Genomic DNA, 16,636 nt, shown 5'->3' with positions numbered 1-16,636 from the left:
CCTGCAGTTCTGGGACAGCCTTGAGACTTGCTGTGCATTTCAATGGGGTTCCCATATAATGTATTCAAGTAAGAAGGGTTCACTTCAGCTGAAAGTTTAGGCAATTACTTACTGAGCTCTAAATATGCCCTTAGAAAAGTTTGGTATCTCGGGCATTTAAGCTTGTGCCTTTAACAATCCATTCCTATTCCATGAAATTCCATGAAACCAGGGTGTAAGAAATAAGTCATTCTGAGTAGCTAGCATTCCTCTGGGCCCATATGAGAGAGGTAGCAAATCCTGGCTTCCTTTAGAAGACATTATGGATCCCTTTAAAAAGGAAGGTTTGCAAAGAGGATGTTGTATATTTACTCAGGAGTAGTTTTGGTCCATACAAACCAAACAGAAAGATTGAAATGCAAGTGTACAGGGACAACGACGAATAAAAAGTATATTAAATAGCTCTGCAATTGTGATTTTACTGTTGTTGATGAAAGCACTGAAATCTCAGCAAGCCAGTCAGAATCATTTGAGCATCTTTTCCCCAACAAAGCAGCTACTTCCAGCTCTTCTCTTGCTGAATATAGTCAGGCAGGACCTAAAAAACAACCACAGCATTTTTGTGGATGGATCTTTTTCAACAGTGAGTTGAAATCTTTAAACACTAGAGCAAATAGTCAGTGTAGCAATGCACTGCCTCATATCTCTTAAATGGGTTGCAGTCTTAAAAACGTCCTTGGGATGCCCTTACTTGTAAAGTAAGCTGGGTGACAGGCTGAATATAAATACAAAAGCATTTTCACATTCATTTATTGAGGCTACTGCTTTGACTTTTTTGGTAGAGTAGAAGACCTCTAAAATTACAGTGTTCCTTCCATGCAATACTATTTTTAGCACAGGAAACTCTAACCTGTGGCATGAGAGTGGCTAATTTTGCAGTCTGTCTCTTATCTGAAATACTCAGGGCTGCAAGATGAGTGATGCAGGTCAGATGCAGTAGTAGGAGTTGAAATGATCAGCTAATGGTGTAAATGATTGCTGCTGATAATTGCAGTGCTTTCAGGTTCAGACCTGTAGAGACTGTAAAATGTGCCAGAATGTCATTACTGAGCTTGCTGTGAAATCTGGCATGGAGTTTGCAGTGGAACTTTCTTGAGGCACCAGAATTGTTGCAATATACCCATGTTCTTTTTCTAGCAAGTTACACCACCAGCAGTGTTAGTCACTTTTAAAGGGTGTTCATGGATTTTTGGGGTGGGTGTATGGAAAAAGGCCAGGAGAACTTTAGACATGTGAAACACTTACTGTTATTTCAGGTTTATTCAAATATTCCTTGACTTGCCAGTGCTATACAATAGAAGCCCCAAATAAATAATAGCTGTGGCATGTTCTTTGGTTTTATTGTCCTGCATTTTTATGGTGTTTATCTGGACACAAGTACTCTAGGACAGTAAGGGAATGCCTTCCAAAAAACTAACTGTGTTTCAACCCAAACTCTTCTAGTTAGAGCTGGCTGCATGCTAGAGAAAAATGTAGATAGAGGGTAAGATAAGTGGAAAATAATTTGTTCACTGTGATATACTCGCTTACCTTGGTTTGCATAAGAATGTACTAGTGTGTCTTTGAAATGCTTATTTGTTTACAAGGTGATAAGGAGGTTGAGATTAGAGCCCTGGGTGTGTGTATCTGGTCTGCTCGCTGTATCTCAAAAGAAGAGACTTAGAAGCTATCACAACGACCAGACTCAGACTACATCTGGAGAGTCACGCCTGCAAGGAGAAGGGGGGGGATAAAAGGAAGGTTGGGACAGAACATTTTTGCGCGCCGTTGGTGGAGCAGGAGACTCCCCGGCCGCCCAGCGCTGTGCTTTGCCTGCCTTACTCGCTTGCTATTTTAAATAAAATTGCTTTATTGGATTAAGACACTTCAAATTGCCGTGTCACAATTTATAACAATTTGGTGCCATGACTCGGATGGAGAAGTAGATCAGTCGCTACGGGACGATCGGGAGGCGCCCCGCCCTTATGGTGGCCCGGCTGCCCCAGGCTTTCTGATCACTCTCCACCGACGAACCTAAATTGAGTAACGGGCAAAGGAGAACCGGTTACCCCTGTAATCTTTGTGCACGAAGAACCAGCGAAGACGCAGGACGCGTGAGTATAGGCCGGTTTCCCGCTCGGTTTGGGGTGGTTTTCCCGGAGTGCTGTGTGTGAGAGGTCTCGTGGAGACCAAGTGAGTGCGGACTCTGTATTAGTGCGTTTTCCATTCCCCGCAAGGGGCTGGGCCACGAACCAGGGGAGCACGTGTGTGAGAAATTGAGTGCACTCCGGAAGATGGGACAGAGGAAAAGCAAGCCCTCTGGTCCCATGGGAGAGGGGACCCATGCTAAACTTCCCCAGATTCCCAAGCCCCTTGGGTTTGATGATAATTAATTGGGATGCTTTCCCATCTAGAAAAGGGAAAGACAAAGTTAAAATGATACATTATTGTATGGAAGTGTGCGGGAAGGGCCTAACCCTAATTCCCATGCAAGGAATGTAGAACAAAGGGAGAATCGGGAGCAGAGTTATATTTCTAGGGAAGGAAAAGGAAGAGGTCGTGAAATTGTCTGCTTCTACTGTGGAAAGAAAGGACATATGAAGAGGGGATGCAGACAACAGATAGCGGATGAGAAGGCCTTTAAGGAAGATTAGGGGTGTCAAGGGCTTTATTTGTTGGGGAAGAAACATCATAAGGAGCCCTTGGTAAAGCTTAAAGTGGGACCCCAACAACAAGAGATGGAATTTTTAGTGGATACCGGGGCTGAAAGATCCACGGTGCAAGCCTTGCCGCTTGGATGTAAAAAGTCATCTGACACTGTACATGTAATTGGGGCAAAAGGAGAGCCCTTTGAGGTATCTGTTATCAAGGATGTGATGGTAGAAACTGATTCCAAATGTGGTATAGGTTCTTTACTACTGGTACCTGAAGCAGATTACAATTTATTAGGGAGAGATCTGATAATAGAATTGGGTATTAATTTAGAAGTTGTAAATAAAGAATTACAGATAAAGCTCTGCCCTTTAAGGGTGGAGGATGAAAAGAAAATTAATCCTGAGGTGTGGTATACCCCAGAAACGGTGGGGAAATTGCAGATTAAGCCTTTCTCAGTGGAAATGAGTGATCCTGGCAAACCCGTAAGAATAAAACAATACCCTATCCATAGGGAGGGAAAAATTAAGACTAAAACCTGAAATAGATAGGTTATTGGAAAAAGGGCTTTTAGAGACCTGTATGTCTCCCTTCAATACTCCCATCCTGCCTGTAAAGAAGTCAGATGGGTCCTACAGTTTGGTGCACGATTTAAGAGAAATAAATAAGAGGACTTTGGCCCGGTTTCCAGTAGTTGCAAATCCATAAAAAGATTTAAAGATAATTGAATCCGGACCACTAAGTAACTCCTGGTCTGCACAAGCTTGTGAATTATATGCAGTACTCAGGGCTTTAAGGTTATTAAAAGGAAAAATTGGAACAATATACACAGACTCTAAATATGCATATGGGATAGTGCACACATTTGGAAAATTTGGGAAGAGAGGGGACTTATAAACTCACAGGGAAAAGATCTAATTCATCAAGAGCTAATTGTCCAAGTTTTAAATGCCTTAAGGGGCCCGGCTCAAATTGCTGTGGTCCACTTAAGGGGACACCAGAGAGGATTGGACTTTAGAAACAGGGGAAATAATTTAGCTGACCAAGAAGCCAAGAAAGCAGCCCTACGAACTCGGGGGGACATGGGGCAGAGCGACACTGTATCTGTGGACTCCCCCAAAGAAAAATGGCAAATATATAGTTTTACCACTCAAGAAAAGGAAAAATTACAAAAGATGGGAATTGAGGAGGGGTCTGAAGGGCAATGGAAGCTCCCAGATGGGAGAACTGTTTTACCTAAAAGCAAGGCCTCAGAAATTTTGCAAAGATTGCATGACCAGACTCATTAGGGAACTCAGGCATTAGTAGATCAATTTGCCACTAAATATATGAGTATTGGAATCTATGATTTGGCTAAAAGAGTAGTGGGAGATTGTCTGATCTGTCAAAAAGTAAACAGAAAACATCTTAGGGAAAGGCCCATGGGAGGAAGGGAATTAGCTCACAGGCCTTTTGCCAAAATACAAATAGACTTCACTGAATTGCCTAAAGTGGGTAGATATAAATATTAATAGACTTCACTGAATTGCCTAAAGTGGGTAGATATAAATATTTGTTAGTAATAGTAGATCATCTCACCCATTTTGTAGAAGCTTACCCCACTACTCGGACTACTGCTCAGACAGTGGTCAGAATATTATTAGAAGAAATAATCCCTAGATATGGGATAGTAAAAACAATAGATTCTGATAGGGGACCACACATGCCATATGATTTGGAGGAACCCCGAGACCACCCCCAGTTGAAGGACTATAAAATAACCTCATATATTATTGCCTTAATGAAACGCCGCAATGAACTTTGGGAAAAAGGAATCATTACGCAAAGACCCCCTTTAGATTTAAAAATACATAAAATATACCCAGGAGACTATGTGTTAATAAAATCCTGGAAAGAATCTACACTAACCCCACAATGGGAAGGTCCTTATCTTGTGTTACACACTACAGAAACTGCAATTCGGACTGCAGAAAGAGGATGGACACATGCCAGTCGAGTAAAAGGACCAGTTAACAACACTGTGTGGCAAGTAACCAGTCCTCCCGGGAACCTGAAATTGAAGTTACAGAGAAACTAATGGACTCTTATCAGATTGAATACACATCAGACTTATATTACTTAGATAGTGGACTAATTAGTAATTCAAGTGTTAGAGTAAAGTGTAAAAATCAAAATTGTAATTGCTATCCTTTTGTATGCTATATCTGTAAGGTGTGTGGGGAACGGTGGTGGTCACATTGCAACAGAGGGTATCCTCCACGAGGAACTTGCAATTCCTGTTGGAACGTACAAAGAGAGATTACAGCTTGGGTACTGACCTGTAAAGTGACTAGAGGGGAAATCCGATTGGAATCTAAAGAGTGGTGGGAAATTTTCTCAAAGGGCATTCACCCAGACTATTACTGCTACCATACAAACGAGCCGAGCCCATTTGTGGCAGAGATCATAGAAGGCCTTTGTAGGAAAGACCTAAAACGGGTCAGTTGTACCGCACCAGAGGTAAAAGATCAGAATTGGCGTTCTTATTGCATGCGGCAAGGCACCAGAGGGCATAAATCCCCTCCTGAAGAATACTCTTGCTGCCGAGAAGATGGTACACCCTGTGGCTCGAAGCACCCGAGTCGACAGGCGAGGCAGAGGAGTAAACAGCTGTGGAGGAAGGAGCCCTCAGGATGGAATACGCAAGCAATATTTTGCAGAACTACCCTGAGACTGGGAGTAACAAAGGCAAAAATAGTGTTTGGGCTCAAGGGTATTTTGGTGATAACCAGCTAATAGAGGGAAAGAAGTCACAAGGGTATAATTGTTGCAGTGTGAGAAACCAGACCCCACATGCCATTTGCTTACTGCTTGTGATTTTCCTTTGTATATCTTGTAATACTGCGGAAATAACAACTCATGAACCTTTCAAGTGGACTTTAGGAAGATGGGAGGATTCACGAGTTATAAGGAGCAATACTACAGCTGGAGCTCCCATTTTCCAGTTACCTGTGGCATCCTTAGGTACTCGTTGGGGTTCCCATTGGGTTTCATCGTTTTATATGTGTCCTGCTTCAAATCCTGGTAAAGGATATTGCAATAGTCCTGGACAATATTACTGTGCATATTGGGGTTGTGAAACAATAGCTGGTACATGGGACCCCCCCACTCCTGATCCATACATTAAGGTGGTCTGGAAGCCAGATGGTTGTATTCCTCCCGGCTACTGGACAGGTAATAAACCCCCAGAAAATATTTGCAGGAATATACAAAATTACTGCATTAAGGCCAGAGGATAGTATATGGTTAATTGGAAAAACTTGGGGCGTTCGTTTATATTCGGCTGATTTTGGCAATTTTGGTAGCTTAATATTTATAAAGAAGGAAATTGTGCCCCCTGATCCTGAACCTGTAGGGCCAAACCCAGTGTTATTAGAAAAGGAGGTTGTTTTAGCCAACCAAACAAAAGAAAGGGATCAGACCCAGAATAAAATTCAGAATGAAAACACTTCAGGAGACAAACAGGAAAAAACCCAGGAGGGTAATATACTCTGGAAGGTTATGAAAGCGAGTTATGGTGTCCTAAATAGAACCAACCCAAGACTGACGGAAGACTGTTGGCTGTGCTATAATTTAAGACCCCCATTTTATGAAGCCATAGGGGTCACTGCAAAGCCCAGAAGAGTGAATGGAACTAATCCGAATCAGTGTTTGTGGAAAAAGGGTAAAGAGACAACACCGGGGCTTACCTTGGCTCAGGTAACAGGGAAAGGGAGATGCATAGGAAAAATCCCAACACAAAGAGAATACCTTTGTGGAGTAATAGAAACAGGTGGAAAGAAACCGGCTGACTGGCTATTGCCAGCAGCTAACACTAAGTGGGTATGTAACACTCTGGGTGTCACACCGTGCATCTCACTGAAACTGTTTAATCCAAGCCAAGACTACTGCCTCCAGGTAACGATTATGCCCAGAATTACCTACCATACAAGTGACTACATATATGAACAACAAACTGTGCCAGAACACCATCTAATGAAAAGGGAACCCCTCACTGCCTTAACTATTGCAACTCTCCTTACCATCGGGGGAATAGGAGCTGGAACTGGGGTGGCATCCCTAGTAAATCAACAAAAGGAATTTAAAGCATTAAGAATTTCAGTAGATGAAGATCTGAGTAAAATTGAGCAGGCCATCGATGGATTGGTAAAATCATTAAGGTCCCTATCTGAGGTGGTGTTGCAGAACAGAAGGGGTTTAGACTTGCTATTATTACAACAAGGGGGATTGTGTGTAGCCCTGAAGGAGGAATGCTGTGCATACACTGATCATACTGGAGTTGTTACAGACACCATGGCAGAATTAAGGAGAAGATTAGAGCAGAGAAAGAGGGAAAGAGAGGCACAGCAAAGTTAATATGAATCATGGTTCAATCAATCTCCTTGGTTAACTACCTTGTTATCCACCCTTGCAGGACCTCTGATACTGATAATATTGGGACTGACCTTTGGGCCATGCATCTTCAATAAGGCAATAAAAATAGTGAAGGGACGATTAGAGGCAGCACATTTAATGCTCATTAGGGCAAAATATGAACCCATACACAATGTAGATGAGACCCTAATACTAAGTCACCAAGAGTTACAAAGATTCAGTGAACAAAATAAAGATGAACAAGAAAAAGGGGGGAATTAAGATAAGTGGAAAATAATTTGTTCACTGTGATATACTCGCTTACCTTGGTTTGCATAAGAATGTACTAGTGTGTCTTTGAAATGCTTATTTGTTTACAAGGTGATAAGGAGGTTGAGATTAGAGCCCTGGGTGTGTGTATCTGGTCTGCTCGCTGTATCTCAAAAGAAGAGACTTAGAAGCTATCACAACGACCAGACTCAGACTACATCTGGAGAGTCACGCCTGCAAGGAGAAGGGGGGGGATAAAAGGAAGGTTGGGACAGAACATTTTTGCGCGCCGTTGGTGGAGCAGGAGACTCCCCGGCCGCCCAGCGCTGTGCTTTGCCTGCCTTACTCGCTTGCTATTTTAAATAAAATTGCTTTATTGGATTAAGACACTTCAAATTGCCGTGTCACAATTTATAACAGAGGGTTTCTTCCTTGGAAATAGGCGTTTAAGTGAGTGGGGTCAGATGCTCCAGGTCCTTGGGCAGGACATGCACAGGTTTTAATGCTCCTTACTTTATGTGCTGAAAGCACATAAATTCTGAGGTTTTCATCAAAGCTGATGATGTAAATGACTGAAGAAATGATGGCCAGAAAAGCAGAGGGTGAAATGATTTGTTGGAGGTAGGGGGATGACACACACAGCTGTGCAGCTGCAGTCTCCAGGTTTGACAGGCCTTATCCCTGCCTGTCCTGGTGTCCTAGAGCATTTTCCTATTGCAGGTGAGGGCATTTGCCTTTCATTTCTTTCAGATTACTGGCTTCAATCTTTGACACCAGTAAAGGCTGCCAAGCAGTACATTCGGATAAGAATCACTGAACGTAATTTGGTTTAAAAAAGGCAAGCCATAGGCATGCAGAATTCTTCATATCAGTTCAGCTAGATTATAAATATTAGAAATTAAATTAGTCACATTTTTCAAATTTGTCTGTGAGGAAAGCTTGGCATTTGTTTTGACACATGGAGCTGCTGACTGAAATCAGGAGACCCTGACGACCATTTCAGAAACATCTAGCTTAGTAAGTCTTGCTATTTCTGACAAAATATACATATTTGTATGTGAAAACTAGTTCCAAAACTGCTATAAAGCAGAGAAAGACTGACCTCTTCTTAATTTCTGGGGTTTTCTCCAGAGTAAAACTGCCAGGATTTCATTTTAGGAGGGAAAGAGCAGATTTAAAGAAAGTAAGACATTGAAAAAAAAAAAAAAAAAAAAGGTTACTAATGTTTAAATTTAGAAAATTAGTTTTTTACATCTTATTTGTTTCATCTTTTCTTTCTCTGCATGTATCTTCCATGGAAGATTTTTCTAAGCTGGAAAATCAACATTTTAAAGACGCAGTAGCAAAGCTGACATAGTTCTGTTTAAGTTCTTACAGAGAAATCCAGAAAAAAGGGAGTGGGATTTTTTCGTTCTCTCCTCTCACCCCTATCCCTCTTGCCAGTCTCTTTGTTAACTCCCTCCTGCCTACCTAAAATCTGTGAGGGTGCTGTAATTTGTCATTATTGTGCCTGTACTCTGGTGAGGCAGCCAGAAGTTCAGGGAGGAAGGATTTCTACAGTGTGAAGTCAGGTATCCTCCGTGTTTCAGCAGATGATTGATTCCTGTGCAAATGATGCACAGAATGAAAAAATGTTGTGTTCTCTGTGTTATTCAGACCTTGGGGTCTTCACTGAAGGTACTATCCAAGGAAGGGGGAAGAAAAAGAAAAGTTTTTTCATTAAGCTCAGTCAAACTGTAATCTGAAGAACTATTTTATTATTAAAATTATGCATAGATGTTAAATGTCGTTCCTAATGGCTGCTTCTAATTGTGATTTCAGGCAGAAGCTTTGCCCTTTGGGAGACTCACTGTAGATCAGAGCAAGCATTTACCAGCTTAAGGAACCACAGTCTCACCAGTTGAGACTCCAGGTCATGCTAAAGTCTTGGCTTTGGTGCTGTCTGGGGCAAATTCGGTGGAGACTTTTGGATACAGGAAATAATAAATTACAAGTTATGTCTGCAACACAAAAAAAAAAAAAAAAAAAACAAAAAACAAAACAAACAAAACAAAAAAAAACCAACAACACCCTTATCATGTGGAACAGACCTAGCTTGTAGTTATTAATTTCACATTGATATTGCTTAGTCCCTTAACATGACTTGACTGATGTGATTCTAGCTGTTGTCCAGTGATTTTTGTGTTCTGGAGTGGTTCAGCACTGTCATTCCATTATAAAAGTGAAATATCTATTGAAAATTTAGTTGGTTGCATCTCAGAGACAATTTTGAAAACTTTCTGTTGCTTTCTCTTTTGTAAATTTGATCTTACTTTGCAGGAGTCTTAGTTTTAAGAATGACTTCAAATTTTTACTATAAATATGTACTGTTTTAAAATCAGTTATGGTTCTGTTGTCTATCTGAAGTTTTCCTAGAGAATACAATTGCTTCTCTAGTGTTCATTTGTGAGCCCAGTCAAGCTTTAACAGCAATACTGGTAGAAATTCAGCAGACCCCAGAGCTGAGTCCTGTCCTGTATTACTTTGGTATCAATCAGAAGGTTAGCTTGCTTACCACAGAAGTCCAAAGGAGCACCAGTAAAGAGGGAAAGGTGATCACCAGCTGCACAGGTAACCCTTTGCATGGAGATTTGATACTATTGCAAGTTGAACTCATTGCTGCACCAAGCAGTGTTCAAATGGCGATGGTTGTCACTCTGTCTGAGAAGTGTCTGCAATACAGCAGTGGGATATGTGCAGTTCCTGCACTCTAGTTCAATAAAGGCACATGCAATTGATTTCTTTAATTGTGAAGAGTTCTGCTAGAAGTTTTGCTTAAGGTTATCCCCTGCTACGGGGGTGGGGAATCTTTTTAGTATTTCATATTGAAAAGCATAAGAGATAAGTCCAGCATATCTCTTATCACCAGCCCTCTTTTTTCTCAAAGCAGCCATACTTGTTGCAGGTATAATTCCAATTATATGCCAGGAGGATTGGACTCTTCAATTTAATGTCTCATGTGTCTGTGAGTTATTAAAAATAGCGAGTAATGTAAAGTGATGGAGTAGGCATTTAAAGTGGTTGATTAAAGTTGCAATAGTCTCCATGTTACCCTGTGTTGATAGTATGCTAACATCTCTTGCAATGTTTAATGCTTTTTTTAAAAACTGCAGGTGTTTTTGAAGTTAGGTATCTGTGCGACATTTCCACCTTCTGGTGATAGAGCAGGGCTTTTTCAAACTTGTGTAGTTGTAGGGAAAATGTTACCAAAATGTTTCTTCTTCCTTTGTGACTGAAGATTTTTTAAAACAGTAACATGAGCTTTCAAGCCAGGTGTGGTGTCTGACTTTTGTCAAGTGCCTGGAGGTGGCAATAAAAGGGTTAGGTGATACATCAGCCATCTGTCTCTCAAAGCAGGAGCTGCTCCCTTGCCTAGTGAGAGACATCTGTTATGTTACCAGCATTTCCAGCATTTTGCCTGGCTGTGGTGTATCCCCACCCCCATCCATGCATCTTCCTCCCCACCTCAGCACACCGAAAATACTGTTGTGTTTGCAAGTCTTGAGAAAAATATCACCTTTTGAGCCAGCAAGTTTGGGGGGGGGGGGGGGGGGGTGGAGAGAGGGTAAAAGGACTAGAAGTAGTTTTAATGTTAAAGGAAAAAAAAGAGCTGAGTCTGCTTGTGGAAGCATCAGCCTTGAGTTACACAAGGTGAAAAGTGAAAGCTTTTCCTTACAATTTCTGGGTGTACATCTGTGCCCATTCCCTGCCTTTCCCATCTGGCATCATCAGCCACCTGCACAGCAAGAGGCAGGCATGGACATGCAAAAGGCAGCTGTGCCAGGCTCGTTCCCTGACACTGGGATGCCGTACAGTGGGCACATACAGGAGACCCTGCTAGCAATACCAGCCATGACAGTATCGATACCCTCATTGGAAGCATTCATGCTGCATGTTCACTGAAATACAGAGATTTTATTCACCATGGCAAAATCCAGATGAAACATATTTTTGAGGAAGATGGGTTTGTTCCCATCTTTCATTGAGAATTTTTCTCCCTCTGGTGTCGCCACCAGCACACAGCATTTTGTTTCATGAATAAAGGCACTGATGGAAAAGGTTATACTGGATAGTTAAAATGAACTTTTGAGACTGCTTTCCTGAAGGTACATTTCATAAAAAGTTAAAATTTCAGAGTGTAATTTATTTTTTTAAGTTGAATTTATTTGTCACATTAAAATTTGCTTGCTAAATTGAACAAGAGGCATGATAAAAGCCAGTTAATAAATACCAAGACAGTCCTCTGGTTGATGGTTTCCCAGGGCTTAATCTTGCTGTCACTTTTGTCAGCTGAAGAACTTCAGATCTTTATGTGAACCATTGACTGTATCTGTGAGACCTCACCTCCTGAATTTGCAAAATACTGAACACTGTGCTCCAGCTCTGCAAGTGGCTGTGGAGAAGGGTCAGCTGATGGGTTAAAGTGGATGATGGTAATTCGTGCTGATGAATTAAATGGCGTGTTTACTGTGATGGCATTTCCACATGGGGGTTGCCTGTGTTTTGCCAGGCAGCAATTAGCACTGTCTTGAGCAGCTTTGCGGGGCTCTGTCTGGGTTACCTCAAACCATGGTGAAAACACAGGTGACTCAGATGGGATGAGAGTGTTCCTGGGGCTCCCAGTGGCAGAACCATACTGACCAGTATTCGCAGGATTGCATAACTGAATGGATATAGGGTTTTCTGTCTTCTGAGTGGAAAACTGCTGACAGAACTGCAGGAAAACCAAAGGAAAATTACTTCAGATGAGCAGGGTTCAGACGCCCATTTACACAAGAGAGTATTTCTACTGTTCAGAATAGCAATAAATAGAAACTCTTTTAAATACAGCTTATTTAATATTTGAGATACCACTGGCAAACTTTCCTTCCTATCCATAGCAGATAATTGTCAGTACACCAAAATTTAAATATTTTCTGTACTTCTGATTTTGTTTTTTATTAAATCCATATGGCTTGTATTTGTGTATCTTCAACATTTGTAATCCTCTACAGGGACTTTAAATTGCTGTATAAGCAAAATAATCAAGCTTATAGCTGTTGACCTGTTAACTGCCTATGCTTCTTTCTGTTGTTTCTGCCTGCACAGCAATAGCCTACAAATACCCGTGAAATGGAAAGAGACAGTTGATGAGATTAAATGGCTGTAAATGCCCTTTCTATGGAAATTATATTCTGTAATTACCCCATGATTTCCATTATGTAGATATTTTTATATGCTCAGGACTGCTAATATCCTTAAAGACATTATGTAGCCAGTTATTAGGCTTTGTGAGTTTCAGATTCATACAATTTTCCCTTCTTTATTTCCCCTGACATCTCTTAACCATTGCTATTAAAACTGTTGTTTTGAACCTGCTTGTTTCAGATGCCAGACCAGTTTGATCAGACAGTGGTGCTTAACCAGCTGCGCTATTCTGGGATGTTGGAGACAGTCAGGATTCGGAGGGCTGGGTTCCCGGTCCGGAGGCCCTTTCAAGACTTTTATAAAAGGTAAACACACTGACATGTGGACTTCAAGTGTAAGTCAATATTCCCATGTTGAGGAATAAAAGTAAAAAGAATCATATGGCAAAAATATAACTTAATCACTTAAATGAAGCAATAAAAACTTTTTGGTTGCCAGGTATAAAGTCCTCATGAGAAACTTAAATCTCCCTGAAGATTTAAATGAGAAATGTGCCGTCCTACTTCATCTGTATGACAACACAAGCACTGAATGGCAGCTTGGAAAAAATAAGGTAAAATAAGCTGACTGTGCATATTATGGTGCTGCTGCATATACAAAACCAAGGGGACAGGGTTTAGACTGCACAGCTGCAGAGATGTAGTTCTAATGGTAATTACTTCTGGCCTTTAAAGAAGCTGTGCATGCCTGTTGGTGCTCTTGAAACTCTTAAAGCAATAATTGATGGTTGTGCTGAGGAATTTGCCGTCTAAGGCACTTAGAAACTGACTGGTGATTCCAGTCACAGAGAAAGAGTCCACCTGAATTTTCTGTCACTGCTCACAAATGACCTCACAAGCTCTGGTGAGGATCAGAACTTAAAATGTGGAATTTGGATTTTTGATTTTTAGAAGTATGGAACATGTGGAGAAACACTTTCATTCTGCAGGGAGCTCTATTCATACTAGTAAACTGACCTAACCAATACCAATTCAGTGGCAGAAATCAGGGGGAAGAACTTTAGGCAGTCTTCACATGGCAGAATTGAGCTCCAAGTGTGTTTGCCATCCAAGTCTGAGAGTCTTTTCCAGAGGTACATTAGACCTTGATATGTTTTACCAGACAACCTGACCATTGCCCATTTATTTTTCTTTAAAGAAAAAGAAATTAAATTGTTTTAGAATAAATTAAACAATGAAATTTTAATTTGAGAAATAAAACAATCCATGTGTTTTTACATGCTCATTTTGCAACTTGGATTGTAGACAACAGCTTGACTTGTGCTCCTGGATTTCAGCAAATTATATTAAAGCATTGCAGACTCAGGAGAATATTCCCTATTTCAGGATTTGAGATCTAAATATTAAAAACTTTTAAAAAACACTTTTTAGTGACATAAGGTAGCAAATATATTTTGTAAAATCTGATTTATTTCTGTAGGAAATGCTCTTCCCCCTCTTCTCTGCACAGTTGGATGGTTTGGAAAGGTTTCCTCTCTTCCTCTGTATGCTTAAGATTGTATGCTTAAGGACTCTTAGACTTGCACTGAGAAAGTTGTTTTAATCATCTTACAGTTGCTGTAAGAAAGAAGAAAGAGTCTGAAATATTCTGATAGCAATTAATGTAATCTTCCATCCCATTTTTGTAGCCAATGGCTCTCAAATAGCACAGTGGTAGCATTGGGCTGCAGAGCCAGGCTGTGCATCCCATTCTCTTTCAGATGTTGCATATTAACAGTATTTATGCATGGACCCTGGAGAATGCTTTGACATCTTAGGGAAACATGTTTATCAGAAATTGGTTTTTATCAACTGCTCATAAGGACCTTGGCAGGAGCCAGAGCTCTGTTGTAACTTCCCTTACTGTGGCCTGGGCTCATCCTCCCCCAGGAACTGCCTGCCCATTTCTAAGACTGCATAAACAGGAGAAGAGCACATAAGAACACTGTTTTCAGACTGAACATGGGATGAGGCACTGTCCTGCCCCTATATTATTTTAGAGGGATAATAATGACATTGCAATGATTTAGCTTCAGTGTGATTTTTTTTTTCCTTGTCTTTTATATCTCAAGCTGCAATGCACCTGGTCAGGAAAAGGCATTAGTCTGGGGTTAACATCTGCTTGTCATCCATTTTTGTTCCAGAAATAGCCAAATGCTTTTCTGAAGAGTTTTGTTGTGTTTTTGAAAGCCTGTGTGTAGAGCAAAGAAAGATTGCCTATTGAGTGAAAGAAAAGGCTTTTTCCATGAGGGAAAGCTTCATATAGAAAGAGCTGACCAGTGCAGCTCTGACACTGGGACATTGGGACTTCAAGACTTTCTGTGGAACTTTTTCTGTTCTTGTTTCTTGGGTAACTTGTGCTAGAAAGTCCCTTCCTAGCTTTGTTCAAAACTCACAACTATGCATCTCCTCAAGAGTGCTGCTTTGGCTTTGATGATGGGCTTTTTTTCATGTAATCACAGAGGGAAAACCAGCTTATTTTTCATGTGAACACCCCCAAAAGTCCATTGGGTTTGTTGTTTCAGGTTGTTTTTTTTTTTTTGGGGGGGGAGCGGGGGGGATGTTGTGGGGGAGTATGAGATTTTTTTGCTTGGATTTTTAGGGGTGTTTTTACATCAAGAGTAAACACCCACCACTTCAAAGATGCATTCCTCCTTTTAGATGTCTTTGCAGCCCTCCTCCCATAGCAGAGCCCACCCTGTCCATGAGCTTTCCTCATCCCCACACTGTGTTGTGCAGCCTGGCTCTCATCCCGCATTATCAAAGGGTCATGAACCTGGCTATTTCCAGCTGCCCATGTGTGAGGCAGCAGCATGCCAGGCTGTTGTCACCCATAGCTGATACCAGCATACCTGGCCTTTAAAAAATAAAAGTTGAGAAGAGCTGGAAAAAGCGCTGACAGCAGATAGCTCACCACTATGTGAGTGTGTGGTAAAGAGCAGATGTTAAGGCAGGTGGAAGAGGGAAGCTGCCTCCCCCATGCCCCTGCTTGATTGGAGAAGCAGTTTTACTCATTTAAGGAGAAACAGGCTGTGTTAGCTCAGTTTGTGTCAATGCCATGTGTTAAAGCTCCTCTGAGAGGCACTAGGCAGTGCAGGTGAATGGTCCAGGTTAGTGCTTGGAAGAGAGCCTAGGAAGCATTCTGTCTGTGGGAGGGCGGCTGGCTCTGCTGGGGTGTCTGGCCCTTGCAGCTCTCTCCATGTAATGTCAGGAAAACATAGTCGAGTCCACATGAACACAAAGGCACTCTCATTTCTGCCTACTTCTGCAGTTCTGTAGTAATGTCTTTGGAAGCAGCAAGCCTTGTAAGGGGTTGTGGGGCTTGATGTGCCTGTGAAAAAAGTAAATTATCAGGGTGGTATTTCTGCCCCTCTGATTAGAAAGTTCATGCTAAGCCCTGCAACTTCTTTGGCTTGTGTTACTCTGGTGGGAAAGGCTGTTTAATGAAGCCAGTAATTATGTTACATTTGGAAAAACCCTGCTACTAATTAAAACTACAGTAGAGTAATCTGACCCTTCCCATTGAAATCCAAAGTTACAGGATCGTCTGTAGATGCTTTCTTTTAAGAGGACTTCCTTTTTTTTTTCTTTTTTCTTCTGAGAAAATATTACATTTTTCTCTGAATTCAAAGCTGAGGCTTGCTGCTTAGACTGATCTGGCTCTCCCTTAAATATGACACTCACCAAAATTTCTTAAGTCAGAAGTTTTCTTATGTAGGTGTTTCTCCGGGAGTCGTTAGAACACAAGTTGGAGAAGCAGAGAGAAGTGGAAGTCACCAAGGCAGCAATGATCATCCATGCACACATCTTAGGTTATGCAGCCCGGTAAGTGACTACATGAGAATATTAATAGTAAGGATTTGAAATAAATAGGTGAGTTGTCAAGAAGTTAAATCTTTCTGACACTGTTCTCAACTTTTGTAGGGGCCAGGCATTCAAATTCTGTAAGTGGCTTTTGAAAATTGCAGCTGAAAATACTCTTGAATAATGCAAAGTTTGAATTGTTTTAATGTAATGAATAGGACAATACAGAAATTTGGAAAGCAGCCAGTATCTATCTGATTGTATCATGTCATGCCATGGTAGGAACTCTAGTTGGA

The 16,636-nt window shown here is 41.2% G+C and overlaps 1 protein-coding gene across 1 annotated transcript in view; it reads left to right on the top strand.

Annotated features, from left to right (window-relative positions):
* The window catches only part of MYO10 (myosin X), a 183,565-nt gene that overhangs the window by 132,930 nt on the left and 33,999 nt on the right, over positions 1-16,636 (top strand). Inside the window, exons 20-22 of the mRNA XM_021546725.3 lie at positions 12,739-12,863; positions 12,997-13,111; positions 16,255-16,361. Of these exons, the coding sequence (XP_021402400.1) occupies positions 12,739-12,863; positions 12,997-13,111; positions 16,255-16,361 (347 nt within the window). The remainder of the gene's footprint in view (positions 1-12,738; positions 12,864-12,996; positions 13,112-16,254; positions 16,362-16,636) is intronic.

The sequence above is a fragment of the Lonchura striata genome, chromosome 1, assembly GCF_046129695.1.
Source record: "Lonchura striata isolate bLonStr1 chromosome 1, bLonStr1.mat, whole genome shotgun sequence".
NCBI classification, from domain to species: Eukaryota; Metazoa; Chordata; class Aves; order Passeriformes; family Estrildidae; genus Lonchura; species Lonchura striata.
This window is presented reverse-complemented; position numbering and strand designations above follow the sequence as displayed.